Source organism: Excalfactoria chinensis, chromosome 1 (assembly GCF_039878825.1).
Source record: "Excalfactoria chinensis isolate bCotChi1 chromosome 1, bCotChi1.hap2, whole genome shotgun sequence".
Lineage (NCBI taxonomy): Eukaryota > Metazoa > Chordata > Aves > Galliformes > Phasianidae > Excalfactoria > Excalfactoria chinensis.
In genome coordinates this window covers 118,183,652-118,203,917 of record NC_092825.1, presented here as the reverse complement: position 1 = coordinate 118,203,917, position 20,266 = coordinate 118,183,652, and the positions used below count along the sequence as shown (strand labels likewise).

Below are 20,266 nucleotides of genomic sequence, written 5' to 3'. Positions count from 1 at the left end.
TTAGGCCTTTCCCAGTCTGTTCTTGCTTCTTGTCCCTGATACATTTATGATTCATCATTAACACCCATTCAGGCTGGATCAAAGCAATCTACCATTCCTAGCTTTATGCTGAGTCCACTTACCCAAGCCTTCCTGTTTCCTCTTCTTTGCCAAATTAGTGCTGCTTATAATTCAGAGCAAGGAGTAGACCTGTCCTGTTGTACTCTGTCCTGGTTTGCACATAATTCTGATTAGACTGTCACTTGTGCTTTTCCAGTCATGTCTGTGCTTGAGATCAGAACAAGAAACCCAAGCTAGATCCTAAACAGACAGATCATCTCCCTATGTCATGTGCTGAATGTGTATAGAATTGCTTATATTAGATGGGCTAATGCTTTTATGTCTGTGCTAATGCTTGTGATCATATTTGAAAGGTGTTTTTTTGTTTCCTTTTCCTTTGCCTGACATAGTCTGTCAGCTAGCACCCTCACAATGTCATCTGGCAGCAGCAGGGGTTCCCTGGCCTCCAGCCGAGGTTCTCTGGCCTCCAGCAGAGGCTCCCTCAGCTCAGTCAGCTTTACGGACATCTATGGCCTTCCGCAGTATGACAAGTCAGACAGCGTTACAGACTACGGGCAGCATTTGCGCTTTGACATCATTCCCTTTGAGTCTCTGACAAAGGACGTGCCGTACGCTGATCCCATTGGACATTCAAATTTCAATAAGCAACGGAGGTCACTGGATACCCCTCAGTCCCTGGCATCCCTGTCATCACGGTCCTCCTTGTCATCATTGTCCCCTCCAAGCTCACCTCTGGACACCCCGTTTCTCTCTGCATCCCGAGATTCTCCCTTGGCTCAGATGTCTGAAGGCTTTGAGGAGATGGCAGGCATGGGAGCTCTGGAAATGCTCAGAGCTCAGACCGCAGCATTGGGTGATGATGATGCACAAGGAACAAGTTCATCTCAGATGTCCTCTTATCCTGTCGACAGTGAAGGAGTGCGAGAAATGGGCCCACAGCTGACTGCTGTCCAGCCTACTGGAGGTGAGTTTCTGGACTTGATCATTTTGTCACGTGAGGCACACAACCCTAATCATACTGGCACAGTGGACATTGTTACTCTGTTCGATTTAACTTTGCTCAGTTAAAAATTGCATGGTGAATGTTAGGTGTTGAAAAAGAAAATGAGAGGACTTCCTTCCCTATTCTCCCCCTAAAACCAAATAAAAACAAAACAAAAAACCCTTTTGATTTAGGGCAGAGATGAAATGAGGAAATTTTGTGATAATTTGGATGGAAGGAAGGGAAAGGAATGTGAACTTTGTTGGAGTGGAGCACATGAAGATATATGTATTTTAGTCTTGCATGAGGCATTGGTAAAAACACACATGATTTAATACATCCCCTTTTCTATCCACATTGCCATTATTCTGATAATTTCCAGCAACACAAACCCAGAAGATGTTGTTGGTTGCTTTGTTTCAGATTTTTTTAGAACAACAAAAAAAAAAGTGAGGAGGGATGCATGAGGTGATTGCTGCTGTGATGGTGCTTGAAGGTTGGCTGGCGCCGTGCTGAATTCATGCCCACTCCAGTACCAGGTTCCCATGTCTGCGTGTTGTGCAATGGGATGGGAACCACAGTGGCAGGGTGGTGCTGAACACATGATAGGCTGTGCTCATGAGTTCACTACTTCAGAAGCTGGGAAGCATTTTTTGCGGGGGATGTGTGAGGAGCTGAGCCTCCACTAGAATGATTTTTGTTGTTATCTTAGAGCATGTGCTCTGCGGTCGCAGAACAGACTCAGTTACCATGCACATACTGTTAGGGTTTTCTTTTCCTGCTTGAATGTGGAGTTGATGGACTTTCCTCAGCTTGTGTTGTTGGAAGCTTCTGAGGTGCTGTAGATGAGAGTGCGTTAGAAACTTGAAGAGATCAAAAGATGAAACAGAAACCTTAAAAAAATAAACATTTCATTTCTTTTCTTATTTTAATCAATTGAAGAACTGCTCTTGAAATTTTCCTTCCTTATGATATTTTTGTGTGTCAACATGCTGCATTTCTAATAGATACCATTATGGTGGAGAAGGGCTTTTAGAGAATATTATAAAGATTATAATTCACATCTCATTTCTAATATATGTGTGGAATACTACATTCAGGACTTAGAGAATTGGGGATACTAGGAAATGTAAGCAGAGAATCTGTTATCCCATCAGATCTTGATTGTCAGGAGATAATGAAAAGGAACACGAACAGTCTCCAAGAGAAAGATTTCAGCTTTCTATTTTTTATGAAGAAAAAGGCCATTACTGTGCTAACAACCCTGCATTGTTCATACGGAATTGAGTGTAGACGTACTTTCCTTAACGCAGCTCATACTGCCAGAAGATAGTGCTGCAGTATTTGTTTACTAGACATAAACATTTCTCCTGCCCGTATTGCGGTATTCTGACCAAAATAAACAGAATTCTGGAGACCAACATGTAACTCTGTGCTTAAATTAGTGTCATGCAGAAGTTTCCTGAGGCTTTCTTTAAACCTCAGATCAGACCACACCGTGTCTTCACCCACTGTGGTAAGTGAAGCTACGCTAGTAGTTCATTTATAGCTCATATGTGTTTCCTAGAAATGAAGGCCCAGTCTGAGGGCTTAGAGAGCATTAGGATGAGGGTCAAGTGCTGCTTCAGTTTTCCTTTTCCCCCTTCTCTGTAATGTTTTTACATATTTTGCTTCTTTTCTTTCTGAAGGCCTCTGGCAGAACATGTCTGTGATGCCTCTGTCACTACTGTGGTGGCCGGTCCTGCTCCTAGTTCAGGGTTTATGACTTTTCTCTGTGTTTAACTTAGTGCTTTCTGTTCCTTTTTGAATGTATGACTAAAAGGTCTTGATGGATATTTTCTTTTTTGAAGTATTTGGTTTTTGAAACAATTGCCAGGGAAAGAAAAGCAAGTTTAACCTTTCTGATTTTTGGCTGGAGTCACAACTGCTTTCAGCTTGGCATCCCCTACTTGGTGGGTTTGCTGTTGTAATGCAGTTGTCTCCATCTATCAGTTGAACATTTTAAAATCACTTCAGTTCAGTACTGTTTTCTTGAAGAATCCGATGGAGCATCAACCTCATACAGGACAGTTTGGGAATCCCCAGATGTCGAGGGCCGTTTGGTTTTACTGAATTACTATTCTGTATGCTTTGCTGCTGCCACCTGATGGTCTAGCAATGTAAAGCTAATCAGCAGGGGCGACTCTGGAAAACCAGGAAGTATTCAAGTCAGACAAATTTGTCACCAGTTCCTCCATCAAACAAAATATGGGGTGATTTCCCAAATTCCAGAGGAATAGCAGTACATTGTGTATACTCTGCTTTGAAGCAGTACTCAAGCATGGTCAGGAGTTCTCCAGAAACTGATTTTTTGATGCTTTTTTTCCTTATTTGTTATTTTCCTTTTCTGTATCTCTTCTGGGGGTGTGTACATTGCATTTGTAAAGCTGGGGGTGGGAGGAAAAGTGCTAAGATAACATTGGTCTTTAAAGATCTTCACTGTGTCTTCTTCTCTGTCCTAAAATAATTTCTTGAGTGTTAAATTTCCCTCAGTGCCCGAGTAATCTAGTTTGCAAAACACTGACCTAATGATAGACCTAAGAGATGATTGATCACTGTGTGCTTTTCATTTTGTCTTGTTTCTCATGCGGCACAACAGAAAAACGCACTGTAAGTGAACTTAAAATTACTAATTGTGCTCTTTTTGCTTGTAATTCCCAGTGTGATTTTTGTGTATGAAGTGTTTTTGTACAAGATGCATGTGAAAGAAAGAGGAAATGTTGCTAGATTTGACTTTGACAGAATGCTGTTTGATATCAAGTTGTATCTATTTAATCATTATGGCTTACTTAAATTTTGGCTATGTCAAATAAGCAGTATATCCATGGCTGTGGTTAAATACCTGAACAATGTTTTCTGCAAGGTTCAGCTTTATTAGAACATTGTAAGGCCTGACAGCATCATGGTAGGTGAAGTCTGTTCATGTCTCTGTTTTAGGTTTTATGACGGTGTTTGCCTCTTTTATTAGCACATTTTGAGCAGTTTTCTGGCGTCTGTTTGAGTCAGGTACAGGTTGGCTCTCATTTGCAGAGAGGATGAAATGAGCTGTATGGCAAAATGACGTGCTGGACAATAAGATGGGATGTTGTAATTAGGGAGAAATAGGGTAGTTCTTTATCCAGGTACAGAAACAAATGCAGAGTGGAATGTTCTTGCCAGCAAATAGATGCCCTGTGTAACTGAAGATGGCTAAGTTGCTCACTGAATTTGGAGGGGAGGTCCATAGGGCCGCTGATCCAAAAGCACAGATAAATGATTCTGCAGACATACCTATGGGAATCTTAGCTTCAAACTGCTGCTGCTTGCCTTCCTGTGATGTGTGCTGTGCCACTATCACTCCAATAGTGTCTGCTAAAACCTAAAATACTTCTAAGACACCTGTTTACTTTCATGAGCACAGGTAGAAGAAATATGATGCTTTCCCTACTTCTAAAAGGGGCATCTCTTTGCCGTTGCTTTTCTGCTTTGAGGACAAGCGTTGATCCTAAGCAAAAGGGGGAAGTTGGTAAAAGATACTGCAGTTCCACAAGTCCATGTGAGGATTCTCTCTAGGATGTGAAAGAGGAAAAACTCAAGTTGCAACCTTTCATTGAAGTCTTGAAACCTTACCTATGCAATTCTTGAGCATTATCACTTGTGCACATACCTTAAAGGATTTTTACATTCTGTTTCTACTTGTATTTGCATCATCTGGTGCTGGTGATTTAGAAGAGATGGAGGAGAGGGGGGGGAGTGTTGACTTTTTCTTCCCTCTGTCAGTCTGCAAAGTCATTCACCAAGAACTGCTGTGAGTGAGATGAAAAGCACTGGTTGTTTTGGCTAACATCTCTCAGGCTGTAAATAAAAGTTGCTGTTATGAGATGATATAAGCAATGTGCTTTGAGAATTCATACATGGGAACTCCTGAGAACAAAACCTCACTTTGTGTTATCTGATAACTTCTTAAAAGAGTGAGTCTCTGTTTATTTTCAAACTATTGAATAATCAGTAGGTAAACCTTAGATGTTTAGATTATCATGTGTGCATGTACTGAATTAATGTAAGCCTCCAGAAGAACACTGTAATAACAATGAGATCAGCTTACGTTTAGTCGTGTCGTGGAGAAATTAGCCTTAATTCTTTCACAGAAAATCTCTGGTCCACTGTATCGTAGGCTTTTAAAGATAGATGACAAGACAATGAGCTGTGTTTGTACCAAGTGTTTTGCTGCTAGTTGTACTGTTTGCTGCTCATATACTGCTTCTTGCTTAATCCTTAAGAGATTGTCCTGAGCTGATGTCGCCTCCTCTTTTTCTCCATAATAGCTGTAACTCTGCGAGGAGACAGTGGTCGAAGATCGGAGAGGAGAGCCAGGCGAGTTTCAGCATGTCTCTCAGATCATTCACTGGCTAGTGACAGTGGCGTGTTTGAAGCTTTAAGCAAAAGGTCAGGTGTATAAATGCATAGTAAGCTGGAAATATTCCTGTTCTGCCACACGGCCTGAAAGAATTTATAGTAAATTTCTGGATATGCTTTCAAAATTGCTGATTCTTTGTAGTGTAAGAATATTAGATTGCATGTGTTAAGTGGATGAAGGTTTTTACGTACAATTCTTCTGTCATCTTCATAGTTGCTAAGTCCTTTTCACTTGGTTGTCTCTAGCATTTTAACATCCAATACTTCTCACCTGAAAGATGTTAGTCATAAAGCGGTGATTTTATTTCAACCATCTCTAACAAAAGAAAATGATACAGTTTAGGACTTTAAGTTCTGAGACATAATTAAAAGTATACATCTTCCTATGATGAGGGGAAAAATGTATATGAATTGCTGCAAGGCTAAATGTGCAAGTTGATCAAGTGACTGAAGCAGGGTAAAGACATTTTATACTACTGTTACCACACAGTAAACAGTTACTGGGAAGAAGATAAGGCATTGATGATTCTGAAGAGTAATGGAAGACCGAACAAATACAGAACTAGCCTTAAGAATTATTCTCAGAGCTTTTTCAAAATATGAATTATTGCTTCTCTTTTGTTCTTCTTAAATATATCTCAGTCTCCCCCTATATTACTGAACAGTCATATCCACAAATCGTGAAATAAATGTTCATTCATTATGCTTCAACATCATAGATCAGCTTGTAGTTTACAGTCCTTTCTGTTTGTGCAGGAATGAAGATCTGGAAGAGCCTGTTTATGGTGATATTGCCAGTAATGAAGAACTACAAATACATGTTGGATTTCTGTAAGTAGTGTTACTCCTGTTTTTGAACTGAAAGTGGTTGGATGCAACAGTCAACATGCCACTTTTTGCTGGGGCAACCACTGTTCATTTGGTGTCCCTTCAGTGCTGACTAATTAAGGGGCTTTAGTTACATCTTTCAGTAGTATTTTCACTGTCTGGGCCATTAGTGTGAGCGGTGATGTGGGGCTATGTCTCAGTGTCTAAGATCTGATTTTTTTATGCCTGATGAAAGATGATTACCTTAGGAAAATCACATCTGAAGAGATAAATACAAATGAGACTCCTAAATGCACCTCTGAAATGCTGTGCTTGTGTCAAGCTATTGTTAATTGTGCAGGTGGTGTGGGAAAGGGCAGGTGGTAGCAGTGCATGATGAGATGTCTTCCAGAATGCTGTCTATCCCTGGGTTCCCAGGGCCTGGAATTTTCAAACTTCAAGCAGGTGTGATAGTTCTATCTCAAAACTCATGCTGTTGCAGAAAATAAGAGTATTTATTTTACATTTTCATTAATCCAGGAATGTTTTATAAAATTTGTTCGCCATCAAGAGTCATTCTAGGCAGTGTTCTTTTCCACCCGAATAATGTTAAGTTCTCTTTGCTCTGATAAGTTTGTTAATGTAGTTAATGCTTTTATAGTTCTGAATGTGATACCCTTAAATGCGTTTGATTCAGGCCGACTTGTACAAGTAACTCATTTGACTGCAAAAGGCATTTTTGTATTCGTAAAGTCTTGGTAGTATTTTTTGTCTGTATTTCTTAGGGAACGTATTAATGGTGACTAACATAGGAAATTTGTTTTTCAGGCATGACAGTGGAAGCGAATGTCTCTTAGTCCATGTACTACAGCTGAAGAACTTCACTAGTCTAGTTGTTAAGGAAAACTGCAAAATGTAAGCTTACATTTTACCAAAAGACCACTGCTTCTTTTGTTTGCTTTCATGCAAAATTAAACCATTATCTTAACTTACATGGGGAAGGCAATAAGTGTCCTTTTTATGGAACGCTATATAATATTTATATTTATATATAAAAATAAAAATATGTATAAATTTATATTTATCTATATTTATAGATATGTAAATATCTGAGGTGTGGGGGGCAAAGTGGTGAGGCCAGACTCTTTTCAGCAGTGTGTGGAGACAGGACAAGGGGAAATAGCCAGAAACTGGAGCACAGGAAGTTCCGCACGAATGTGCGCAAGAACTTCTTTACAGTGAGGGTGACGGAGCCCTGGAACAGGCTGCCCAGGGCGGTTGTGGAGTCTCCTTCTCTGATTCAAGACTCACCTGGACGCCTACCTGTGTGACCTGGTGTAGGGAACTTGCTTTGGCAGGGGGGTTGGGCTCGATGATCTCTGGAAGTCCCTTCCAACCCCTACAATTCTGTGATTCTGTGAGTGCCAACCTCTGTACTAACGGTGAGATAGCAGATATAGTTCCCAATGACATATGCTTTAATGTATTTGATATACGAGAAAGATTGTTCAAGGACACAGGTCATTCTATTGCCTCATGACTTCTGTACAAAAAATTATCTACAATATTCATAGTGTTCTAGAAATGCTTCTTATAAATCTTATCTACAATCTGTTTGTGATATATCATGGCATAAGCTTAATGTAATTTTCTTAAATTCCTGAGGTAGCTTCTATAATGATTAGTAATAGAGAAACCTTGCTTTTTATCAGGAAAAAGTAGTAGATAAATAACCAATTTCTGTAGCCATGATAATATTCCTGGAATACCTATGAGGCATCTTCTGAAAATAATTTTAACACAAATTGTTTGTACTGACTCTCAGCTAACATTTTTTTTTTAACTTCTGGCTGCATGTACTGCTGCTTCAGATTCCATATCACAGAGAGCATTACTTAGTTTATTTTAATAAGCATTTTTTAAATAGCAGAAATGTTGCCATAAAGCACAGTCCTATCTAGTGATGTGTCAATATGTTTTAAAGGAATATGAGTATTGTTGAACTTTATTTCTGTTAGAAGTTGCTTTAAAACTGTGGAAAACGGAGTTGTGATAATGTTGTTCTATTGTAAAATAAGTCATTAAGTGGGAGTTCTTAAATTGACATCTGTCTCACAGAATGAGACGATCTTTGTTCAGAAAGCTTGACCCTGCAAATGTTGCAGACTTGGAGTGGAAATTTTTCATGTAGGTCATTGCATTAGTGGCAGTTCTTTGTTTTCAGTACGAGCACTAGGGCATGCTGAAGGGGAAAAGCGTGAATATTGAGTTGTGCTCAACTATGTTGCCTCGTGGTTAGAAAAAGAAATGAATGTCATCTGAAGAAAATCAAATATAGTCACCAAGGAAATGAATGATTCTGGAGGGTTTGTTGGACATTGTCATCAAGGTAGTCAGGCATTTAAGTGACACTAAAAAAAAAAAGCAGCTCTGTTCCTCATTCTTCTCTTGGGCTGGAATCTGGAGATTTTGTGTCTGCAAGATAAATTTATTGATTTGACTAGTCAAAAAATAAATAAATAAATAAAATACCAGAAGCTTTTTAGCCAGATTAACGAGCTCCTCCAGGCATCTGTATGTCCATTGAAACTTGATTGCATAAGGGCAGAACGTGGGGGGGAGGAGGGGAGGTTACCTGCAGCAAGTGATGAACAGAGGAACTGGTTCACTTCCTTTTTATGACATGAACCAGTTTAGCTTAACTAGTTCCCCACTCTCCAGCTGTACGGTTCCACCATAATGAGTTCTATCATTTGTCTTCTAACATTTAAGTGTCTGCCAGTGTCACCCCCTCTGCTTTTGGCATAAGGGTTCCTGCAGTGGTGTGGTCAATTGGAGTGAGCCTCTGAGCTGGATTTTTCTTTAATCTGCAAGCCTTTTTTTCTCTCTGGGTTAGTTTGTAAACCCAGGTGAGGTTTCTAATCTGGTTCACAACATAGTTGCATGAACCTCTTTCTGCTGACACAAGGGAAGGCATGGTTGAGTCACCGTCCCTGGATGTGTTTAAGAGCAGTTTGGATGTGGTGCTCAGAGATATGATTTAGCAGAGGGTTGTTAGAGTTAGGGTACTATGGTTAGGCTGCAGTTGGACTTGATGATCTTTGCGGTCTTTTCCAACCTGAGTAATTCTATGATTCTATGAAATGTGGTATTGCAAGGGCTCAACAGGCGATCAGAATGAGGAGAAAGCAAACAGTTTTTAAATTGGTGTGTTGCCTTTTGTCAAACTGAAATGGTTGCAGACTTTGATTTTGTTATGAAGCCTAAAATGGGAGGATATCAGATATGTAAACTGGCTTTTTTAAGGTGGCAAATGGTTGTGATGTGGAATCCTTTGCTGCCATTGGGTACTGAATTTCTTGGGTGGGGAAGGAAGAAAGGTGTGCTTAGTGGATGGAGACAAGAAATAGAGGAGCAATTCAGTTACTTAAACACGGATATATGTTTCCACTTGAAACCTCACAGCGTAGCACCTGGCCTCCAGCTGCTGCTGGGCTGTAGCTCTCCCACAGATCTTATGTTATAGTTGCTAGCCCCATGTAGATGCCTTAGATACCTCAGGGCATCTCAAGTGGCACTTCGTGACTGTGCTTAATCACCAAGTTAGAAAAAGGTTGGTTTTTGAGAAAGATACATTTTCCAAATGAGCTTTGCTCTGTTCCCTGCAACAGAGATCCCAAAGCAGGTTCTTAATATGGAAGTTTACAGGTATTTTCATGTAGCTTGATTTTCAGAAATGCAAAATACCTGAAAATAGCTTTCTTTATCTGAGCTGTGCTATTTGTCTATTTTACTCTTCCTAGTCATGTGAGAGTTTATTTGCCACCACTCGAGTCAGGCACACCAACCACTTACTGCTCCAGAGCTTTGGAATTCCAAACTCCGCTAATATTTAATGAGGTTTTCCGCATCCCTGTGCATTCAAGTGTTTTGAAACTGAAATCACTTCAGCTGTACATCTGCTCGGTTGACCATCAGCAACAAGAAGAGTTACTGGTAAGTGGTCCATTTTCTTAAAAGTCTTGTGATATGGAAAACCAAAGTTACAATCAAAGTGTGAAGACTATTTTGTAGTAATGTGTGAAGTTTTAAGTTGGGAGTAATTGTGGTTCTTGGTTCACGTGCATCGTTATGGTAGTGTTATAAAAAATACAAGAGAAGCTCTCAAAGCGTGCACCTTCTATACTACATAAAGATTTGGAAGTAATTAGCAGTAGTACTAGTAGCTTAGAATTGGAGTATTTTAAGCAGTGTTGAAAGTACTGTTATCCATACTATTAATAAAACTGTTTGTTAAATATGATATCTGTTACATTGCAGAACTATATTTAAACTTGATATATTACCTATATTCATTGCTATGGGATTTAGTAGATGAGGAGGTGTTGGTTTTATTTTATTTTTTAATTTAATCCATTTTCTACAAATGATTGCTTTGGGGAAAGCTGAAAAATCTGCAGTTGCTAAATATTGGTGTGAGAAGAGCATGCTGTAAACTTTTATCCCAGAGACTTCACCTGAATGCTTTCAAACTGTGCAGTGCTCAAGACTTGCACGGCACCGTCATTCATGTGCAATGAACCAGTATCTGTACAACAGCTTCCTAATAAAAAGATAGCGAATACAAACTGATCGTCGCTGTGTAATAGTCGTGACATCAATCTTAACTTGGCTGCAGGGTAACAGTGAACCAGGCCAACCAGTTGTTTTACTTAACATTTAACTGATGGAGGCATCTCATGTAGGTGAATTCAAAGTAGTATAACGTTGTTTAAATAGGTTACATCTGTTAGCTATGTTGACCTTAGATATGTTAAATGTTAGTTTAATTTAATTATTTTCAAATGTAAATTTGTTCAAATGAATGTTTGTTGAATGTTTTGAAGTCAGAGGGATTTGAATGCATCAATTAAATTTTTTTTTAAGCCTTTAGACATAGTTAAGAGATACAGGTAGCACAGTGTCTTGTTAAGCAGTTGATAAGAGATGATTATTTGAGCACATCTGGTCAAGAATTTTTGTTAGTCTACCTTGAAAACCTAGGTCATGGGTGTGAGCCTCGCTGAGTAAGAGGAGGCAAGAAATACAGCATCTTAAACATCATGATAAAACAGAACAAGAGTGTCTCTTACTAGAAGACTCTATTAGTTTTTCATAAAGCATTGTTTTTTCCATCACAAATGGAGTACTCGTTAAATGACAAGGCATCTATCCTGCTGTGTATGTTTATCTTATTGTGGTGAATGCTTTTTATTGCTTACAGGGCATTGCTCAGATAAACCTGAGTGATTTGGAGAGTTCTGGTGAGATGCAACTTCAGTGGTATTCTGTTCAAATCTTCACTGGTTCGGATCCCCAGAGGCCAAAGAACAAACACCAATGTGAAGAAAGTATTCCCCGGTCTTCTGGAAATGTAACCACAGTTAAAACGGTATGAAACTCTGAAAAAATTATTTGTTTAACTTTATTTGACCTGATTGGTGGTTGCTTGGGATCTTGTCTTCGAGTCACTTTATTGTGGCAACATCTGGATTTTAAAAGAATAATTAAAAGCTGGGTCATGTCTGAACATGATCTTGAAATATACTGTGTGTATTTTCATATGCACGCCTCCAGTTCAACTCACTAAAACTCATTAAAAAAATCTGCCACTGCCCTGGAAGAGGCTGCCACAAAAGGTGGTGCCGTTTCCATCCATGGGGATTTTTCAGCATTGTGGCACTGAGCGGCCTGGTGTGACTCTATAGCTGTTCTTCCTTAGAGCAGGATGTCAGATTAGGTGACTTCCAGAGATGGACTTGGATCTAACTCACTGGATGGTGCTCCATAGTGAGATAAAGTCTCCCAGTCCATAAATAGTTTTGACTCAACTTCTTAGCTTGTGAGCTGCTGCTTAGTGCAACTATGAAGTGTTTACTTTTGGCCCAGTTTGCATGAGAAATTGCATTATTTCTTGATCATTATCATTCAAAACAGCTTTTTTTTTTTTTCTTTCTTAAATATGAATATACAACGATTGTGTTTTCTATTGTCTTCTCTGAATAATATGCATTAAATACAAGAGCTTGTACAAACAGGTTTGTCTGAAATCTAGTTTACCTTCCAGGATGCAGTGACAGCGCTGTTAGCTCGGACGACTGCCCAGCTGGAAGCAGTTGAGAGAGAGCTGGCAGAAGAGAGGGTGAAACTGGAGTACACCGAGGAGGAAATCCTGGAGATGGAGAGAAAGGAGGACCAGGCAGAAGCCATATCAGAAAGGTACAAATAGTTAAAAGACCTAATCTGAAGCATGTTTAAACTACAGTGGTGATCTGAAATACAGCAGGAGAAGCAGCAGATTCTTGTTCTGAGATCTGCTCCCTGTTGGTGCTATGGGTGTAAAATTCTTCTGTAGCGTGATGATGCACAAACAGGAAAAACTCTCATTTGAATAACTAGATGAGTTTATAGGACTTGGAATTTGGGGGAGAGGGAAAACACTTGTTTTGAATCAAGCAGATACACTGTTAGGGAGGCAACTGCACTGTACTTTTTAACAAAGATACATGTATATGTAGTGACACGGGAAAATGCAAAAATACGCAATGCAATGCTTGCAGAGCAAATATGTCATACTGCTCTAATTCGTTACTAATAATACTCCTCTTTTGTTAAGTGAGTTATGCTTTTCTTTGTGTTACCGATTTCTGTGATTGTTACAAGGACCAGAACGTATACTTGGAAGAAATTACAGAAGCTGATTTTTTTTTTCTGTCATGAAATTTATTTGTTTTTCTGTGCATCTACAGAAACACGTATTCTGTATTTCTATTGCAGAAATATTCTTAATTGAGAAACTGAGGAGGAAGTGTACAACTATTATTCGTAACTTGATGGGTGGGTTGGGTTTTTTTTTGTTTTGGTTTGTTTTTTAATACCTACAAAATCCTTGTCATGTTCTGACTTCAGGAGTTGGCAAGCAGAATCTGTTGACAGTGGATGCAGTAATTGCACCCAGACTAGCCCTCCTTATCCGGAGCCATTTTGCGGGGATTCATTAGCTGGACACATATTTGCAACTCAAGCAGGCCAGTACAGTTCTGGAAAACTCCAACCTCCACCAGTAAAGGTAATGAGAGAAGGCACTGAGTATGGGAACTGCCATGATGTCTGGTGCACGCTCTGTATGTTACTGCTGCTTGTTGAGGTTAAGTGCAAATTGATCTGGAGAGAAAAGAAATGAGACTAGCAGTCCTGTGTGAGCACTGCCTTGATGACAGCGGTGTGCCTCTTGAGTGTCCTCTGCAGGGCTGGTGGGTTTTTTGTTGGTTTTTGTTTTGTTCTCTTGCTAGCTACTTCTAAATAGAGCAGCTTTTACATTAAAAGGCAGGAGAATTTTAACTGCTACCTCTATCTAGTTTTAAATATGCACTTGCATCATTGTGTTGTGCCAGAGGAGCTTTAGATTAGACATAAGGAAAAACTTTTTCTCCCAGAGAGTGGTTGGGCACTGGAATGGCTGCCCAGGGAGGTGGTGGAGTCACCATCCCTGGCAGTGTTCAAGAGGCGTCTGGATGAGGAGCTACAAGAGATGGTTTAGTGGCTTGTGATAGTAATGGTGATGGGAGGACGGTTGGACTAGATGATCTTGTAGGTCCTTTCCAACCTTGTGATTCTATGATTCTATCATTTATTGCCTTGAAATTGTAACATAAAAGATCATGATGAAATTCCATTGCTCTGAGAACTTGCAATTCTCAAAGGAAGAAAGATGCTTAATGTTTTAAAACTTCGTTGCTGTTACAGTGTTAAAAGAAACAGAGCTGAGATTTTCATAATAATGTGCTGAAACGGAGGTATTTTAAATCTTTGGTATTCAAGATACGAAACATGGAAAATAATTCTGACAAGCTGAAATAAACAGTTTCATTGAAGTATAGAGAAACATGAGCTGTTTGGGTTACCTTTAGGGATGATCCTACTGGATTATCTTAAAGTTCTGATGCTATGATAGAGCAGCATATCTTACCTGTACTTCCAAATAGCTTAATGTTTTTGTCTCATTGTTTCAGCAATCTTTTATTGAAGTTTTTGGTTTTTTTTTTTCTCTTGGTTTGAATTCCTGAACTTTTTAGGTTCCTTCAGAGTCACCTTGCTGTTTGAAACGTGGCTTAGTTTTCTCTTTTTGTTGAGGCTGGGAGATCAGGTGGTAGCTCGGTTAATGCCCAGTTGTTAATAGTGAATGCAGTCTTTGTCTTCTGCAACTATGATTCACGTTGTAACTGCATCTTATAGTTCTTACTGTTCCAGGAAAGGCTCCTGAAAAGTTATCTCCTAATTTTGAATGACCTAAAGTAAAAACTACTGAAAATGAGGTGCTTCGTTCTCTGTTCTCAGGGCTCATTAAAACTTTAGCCTAACTAACAAGCCAGATTGTTTACTTTCAGTGGTGTTGAAATAAAGGGAGAGGGGAAATAAATAAATAAGTAAATAAATAAAAATTCCTTCATTGTAATTTTAGGTGGATAAGGAAACTAATACTGAGGATCTGTTTCCTGAAGAAGTTGCTATCCTTCCAAAAGAGAGAACCAGCCGCAGGCCACGGGGTTCTGCTTTTGTTCGCAGCAGCACAATTGTTCGTTCCCAGACCTTCTCACCTGGAGCACGAAGTCAATACGTTTGCAGAGTGAGTATAGCTTAAATAGAAGACAGAAGGAGACGCCTTCACATGATTATTTTATGTGGTTGTGATAATTTCTTCTTAAAACTTTAATTACAAGAAACATATATTTTTTTTTATGATAATGAATGTTTCATTGATTATAAGCATTGAGGTGGAGGGAAAAGGTCCCTTTGTTCTTGACTTTAAACCTGAATTTATTTCTGCTAAAATTTAAGAACCCACCGTAACTTGAATCTTCAGCTCCTTTACTTGGCAGCCTGTGATGTTGAGCTAGTGATTCATTTTAGAGTTGTTTCTCAGTATTGCAGATCACTACATCAGTACTGAATTTTGCAATATTGGTGGAATGCACATGGCTTTAATTGCAGTCTTTCCTATGTTTCTGAGAGCTTGAGTTTAAAAGTGCCATAGTGATTTTTAAGCCAAGAATCAAGAAACTGGATATGAGCCAGCAGTGTGCGCTTGTAGCCCGGAAGGCCAACTGTGTTCTGGGCTGTATTAAAAAAGGGGTGGCCAGCAGGGAGAGGCAGGTGATTGTCCCCCTCTACTCAGCACTTGTGAGGCCCCATCTGCCATACTGCATCCAGGGCTGGGGACCTCAGTAACAAGAACAGTGTGGACCTCTTGGAGTGGGTCCAGAGGAGGGCCACTAAGATGATCAGAGGGCTGGAGCACCTCTGCTATGAGGAAAGGTTGAGGGAGCTGGGCTTGTTCAGCTTGGAGAAGAGAAGGCTCTGGGGAGACCTCAGTGTGGCCTTCCAGTACTCGAAGGGAGTGTTTTAACAGGAGGGGGAATGGCTGTTGATGAGCGTGGATAGTGATAGGACAAGGGGGAATGGTTTTAAAATGGGGAAACGGGGAAGGTTTAGGTTAGATATGAGGAGGAAGGTGTTTTTCACACAGAGGGTGGTGATGCACTGGAACAGGTTGCCCAAGGAGGTTGTGGATGCCCCATCCCTGGAGGCATTCATGACCAGGCTGGATGTGGCTCTGGGCAGCCTGTTCTGGTGGTTGGTGACCCTGCACATAGCAGGGAGTTGAAAGCAGATGATCACTGTGGTCCTTTTCAACCTAGGCCATTCTAGGCAATTCTGTAAATCTTCTTGGTTTTGCCCTGTTATTTATGTTGCATACAGTGCATCTGTGAACTACTTTACATTTTCAATACAAGCTTTATTATATATGGCTTTTTCTTAATAAATAACTAAAGACAAACTTGTGATTGAAAATGGAAAAAAAAAAATCATTTGTTTAAAAGCTACATAATTTCAATGGTTGTTTTGTATTAAAACTCAAAATTAAAAAAAGAATCCTTATTTCTGAATGTAGATGTTAGCAAGCTTTATATTCAATATCTTTTCTACCCAGCTGTATCGCAGTGACAGTGACAGCTCAACTCTGCCAAGGAAATCACCATTTGTCCGGAATACATTGGAGAGGCGTACTCTACGGTATAAGCAGGTATGGCTGGGAAATAACTGTTCACTGAAGTTGCTGTAACAATGGCACTTCCACACCTAAGCTTTAGATGTTTTACTTACGCGTTCTGATCTTTTTGGCAAATACACAACTCTTCTGTAATGTAATCAATGGTGTTTCTGTTTGTTTTAGTTGATTGTTTTGTTTTAATCTGAGAAGTAGACATAGGGATTGTGAGTGATTGCTGAGGAAAGGACAAGGTGTGACAGACAAAAACTTGTTTAACTGGCACTAGATTTGTATTGATTTAGGTGTAAACTCTGTTCAGTTTCTAAAATCTTGTTTATGATAGAGAATGCAGTCCCACAGAAGCCTGTATGAATGATGGGAAAACATCCAGCTCCCCTGCCATGCAGCCTAGCAAACAGCAGTGTTTGAGGCCCAGCAGTAGTATGTGAGGTTTTTGGAACAAAGGGGATCTGGATAGGCTTAAAAGGCAGGCCCATGAGGACTCGGTAAATTCTAACACGGCCAAGTTCAAAGTACTGCACCTGGAATGGGGTAGTCATGTGTTCAGACTGGGAGAAAGACTCCTTGAGAAGCAGCACTGCAGAGAAGGACTTGGTAGTTCTGGTGGGTGAAAAGCTGATGTGAGCCGACAGTGTATGTTGGCAGCCTGGTAAAGCCAGTTGTATCCTGGGCTGCATTGAAGGAAGAATGATCAGCAGGGATCAGAGCTGAATATCCTGTTCCACACTGTTCTCATGAGACCCTACCTTAAGTACTGCATCCAGGCCTGAGGGCCACAGTATAGGAAAGATGAGGAGCTGCTGGAGTGGCAAGAGCCACAGGGATGCTCAGAAAGCTGTGAAGAAAGGCTGATGGTGGTGGACTTGTTCAGCCTTGAGTAGCCTCCAGGGAGACTTACTGTAGCCTTCCTATACTTGAATAGAGCTTATAAGCAAGGAGAATGTTTGTGGGTTGGTTTTGGTTTTTTTGTTTGTTTGTTTACATGATCTGATAGTGATAGGTCAAGGGGGAATGGTTTTAAACTAAAAGAGGGGAGGTTTAGATTAGGCGTTAGGAGGAAATTCTCTACTCAGAAGGTTGGTAAGACACTGGAACAGGTAACCCAGTGAGACTGTGGATGCTCCATCCCTGGAGGTGCTCAAAGCCAGGCTGGATGGGGCCTTGGGCAACCTGAGCTGGTGGGGGACAGCTCTGCCCGTGGCAGGGGCTGGGGCTGGGTAGACCTCAAGGTCCCTTCCTACCCAAAACATTCTATGATTCTGATAGCTTAAGTTGTTCTTTCTCCACTCACCATACAGAGCAAGCAGGTGTAGAAGGGAGTGTGGGAAGTTAATATGATGTTGATAGATGGCTTACAGTTTAGCCTGGTAAGCAGATACTGGTTTCTTGATGGTATATGTAGATAGATAACTGTGCCTTCCATTTTGGTTCAGAATATATTTTAAAAGTAATATTGAGTAAATTCCTTTGATGTGAATCTATTGCTCAGTATGTTGTTTTCTAGCATCGTTATTCAGTTTTGAGTTTTTCATATTGTATGCCTTTGCTTATTTTCACTACATAAGAGTTTAGTTTATAAACTGAAATTACTTAAATATTTATAAGCCGAAAGTAGACTGTAAAGGACTATTTTAAGGGGTATTAATGAAAAAAGTTGTATACTGTACAGAAAAATGCCCTTACAACTAATTAAAATTTCACTGTGGGGTATAAATATTCTCTCCGAATCTTTGCATAAGAAAAACTTAATGTAAACTACATAAGTGTATGCTCTATGTACCTAAAAGTATACCAGTGCACCATGTTGACAATAATGTACTGTGCATTGTATTTGAATCCTGATAACTCAGCAGTCCTGCAGATCATCTTTGGCTGAGCTTATGGCAAGGACATCATTAGACCTGGAGCTGGATCTCCAGGCATCCAGAACTAGACAGAGACAGCTGAACGAGGAGATATGTGTCTTAAGGGAGCTGAGACAGCGCCTGGAAGATGCCCAGCTCAGGGGGCAGACAGATTTGCCTCACTGGGTCCTTCGGGATGAGCGATTCCGAAATTTGTTGAAGGAAGCGGAGAGGCAGGTAAGCGAACGTGAAGTAGCATTCAGCTTCTTTAGAAACATTTCAGTTCAGAATTCCTTGGTTGTAAGAACTTCTCTAAAGAACCTGTTGATTTATTTATTCACTTACTCAAGCAAGTCGAATAATTCATGTTGCCTCCTATGTTCTTGAAGTTACCGCAATGAAAATGATTGCATTGATTGTTACCCTGCTGTGTGTTTGTTTGAAGGCGGTTACTGCAGAATGTCACTTCCTTTTAGATATTTTATGGCTGCAACTTTAGCGGTTTCATTAATAAAAGAAATTTTGCTTGTTTGCTATTTCACTTCTTTTAGAAGTATTTGAAATGTTCCTTGAGTATTTTTCCTCTTCTTGGGCAAAACATATCAACCAGCCGTTGGTTATCGGAAACAGGGTGAGCCTTGCTTCATTTTGAGGTCTTGCTTGAGAGAGCAATGTGCGGTAGATTATTTGAATTTAATGCATACCTAGTAAAGAACACTAAGAAATTAAATAGTACCGTTAGTCTCTTGCATTGATGGTTCTTAGGTGTTCAGCTATTTCAGACAACGTAGTGGTGTGGTTTTACTGTGGTGATTGGAAACAGTCCACCTCGTTAAGCTGAGTATTTTTCTGTGTTATTTATTCACGTTATAATTATTAGCATTATATTCTTTGCCTCGTTTTCAGACACGACAGACCAAATTTGAACATCACCAGGAGCAAGCAGCTGAAAAGATGCTAAAGAAAGCATCGAAAGAAATATACCAGTTGCGTGGGAAAAACCAGAAGGAGCCTATTCAGGTGCAGACTTTTAGGTGAGTGACAATGTGCCCTGAAATAACATAACAACAGTTCATTACAGAAGTTAGAGCTCTCCAAAGCAGTTAGCTCAAATTTTGCGTGTCTTGAATGTAGCCAGTAATTTCTAACCACGTAGTGATTTGAACACTTGAAGTTTCCTACGAATTACTTGTAGTGCAAAGAGGTGAAGTTGAGGTAAAATTACAGTGTTAGAGCTGTAGAATACATGAGGAAAGAAGTCTTCAAGTATGTACAGCATACCTTGGGTGATTCTTTCAATTTAGCCTAGCTGCTGTTAAGTTGAAATGATCTCTCCACTCTTCAATTCTGTCCTATGGGCCTGAAGTTTGTTTAGTGTCATGCATATACATTATTAGAGATGCTGTCTCTGAAAATTGCTCAATAATCCTCCAGCTTCCTCTTAAACGTTCTGTTTGGGCTTTGGTTCCTGTTTCATCTGTGTTCATGTAGCGTGTGTGTCCTCTCTTAGATTTAGTTTGTGTCCAGGTGTCAATATAAACAGTGTGCACTTTACAGGAAGAATTTAGCACTAATGGTTATAAGTATTTTTAGGGTAGGTGTAGGCATGGGGGGAAGATCAGCAGCAATTTTACATGATACTGCTTCACACAGTGTTCAGATTGTTTAGAATTGGTTTGTGAGGAATACTTAAGTAGAAAACTTGTCCATTTTCTAATATTGGAAGGGGAAAGGTCTTCCTCACAGATGTGGGGAGGAGTTAAGAATGGAAATTCTGGGGTTGTTTTTACATGATATGTTTCTGGTAAGGACTGAATATCTGTGATTATAAAATGATGTGGGAAACTGATAAAAACGAGATAATTGAAGTGAAGGGTAATTGATTGTATAAATAACTGAGTTCAGGGGAGTGCTCCAAAAGTGTATGGTGAGTAAGTTTGTAAGTTACTTGTGCTCAAGTAAGCCCTTGGGTCAGAGCGTGAGAAATAAGAAATAATAAGTAAAGGAGTAAAGAAATGGTTATGGCAA

At 39.8% G+C, this 20,266-nt stretch overlaps 1 protein-coding gene across 2 annotated transcripts in view; it reads left to right on the top strand.

The window, feature by feature from the left end:
* WWC3 (WWC family member 3) overlaps nucleotides 1-20,266 on the top strand; it is a 95,202-nt gene that overhangs the window by 72,462 nt on the left and 2,474 nt on the right. The window contains exons 11-22 of one of the 2 annotated variants that reach the window (XM_072353147.1): nucleotides 450-1,024; nucleotides 5,386-5,434; nucleotides 6,233-6,307; nucleotides 7,112-7,198; nucleotides 10,087-10,279; nucleotides 11,547-11,714; nucleotides 12,390-12,541; nucleotides 13,232-13,391; nucleotides 14,784-14,948; nucleotides 16,314-16,406; nucleotides 18,245-18,475; nucleotides 19,145-19,272. In XM_072353147.1, coding sequence (XP_072209248.1) covers nucleotides 450-1,024; nucleotides 5,386-5,434; nucleotides 6,233-6,307; nucleotides 7,112-7,198; nucleotides 10,087-10,279; nucleotides 11,547-11,714; nucleotides 12,390-12,541; nucleotides 13,232-13,391; nucleotides 14,784-14,948; nucleotides 16,314-16,406; nucleotides 18,245-18,475; nucleotides 19,145-19,272 — 2,076 coding nt within the window. Of the gene's footprint in view, nucleotides 1-449; nucleotides 1,025-5,385; nucleotides 5,507-6,232; nucleotides 6,308-7,111; nucleotides 7,199-10,086; nucleotides 10,280-11,546; nucleotides 11,715-12,389; nucleotides 12,542-13,231; nucleotides 13,392-14,783; nucleotides 14,949-16,313; nucleotides 16,407-18,244; nucleotides 18,476-19,144; nucleotides 19,273-20,266 lie in introns of both variants that reach the window. The other variant, XM_072353138.1, reaches the window with a different exon arrangement.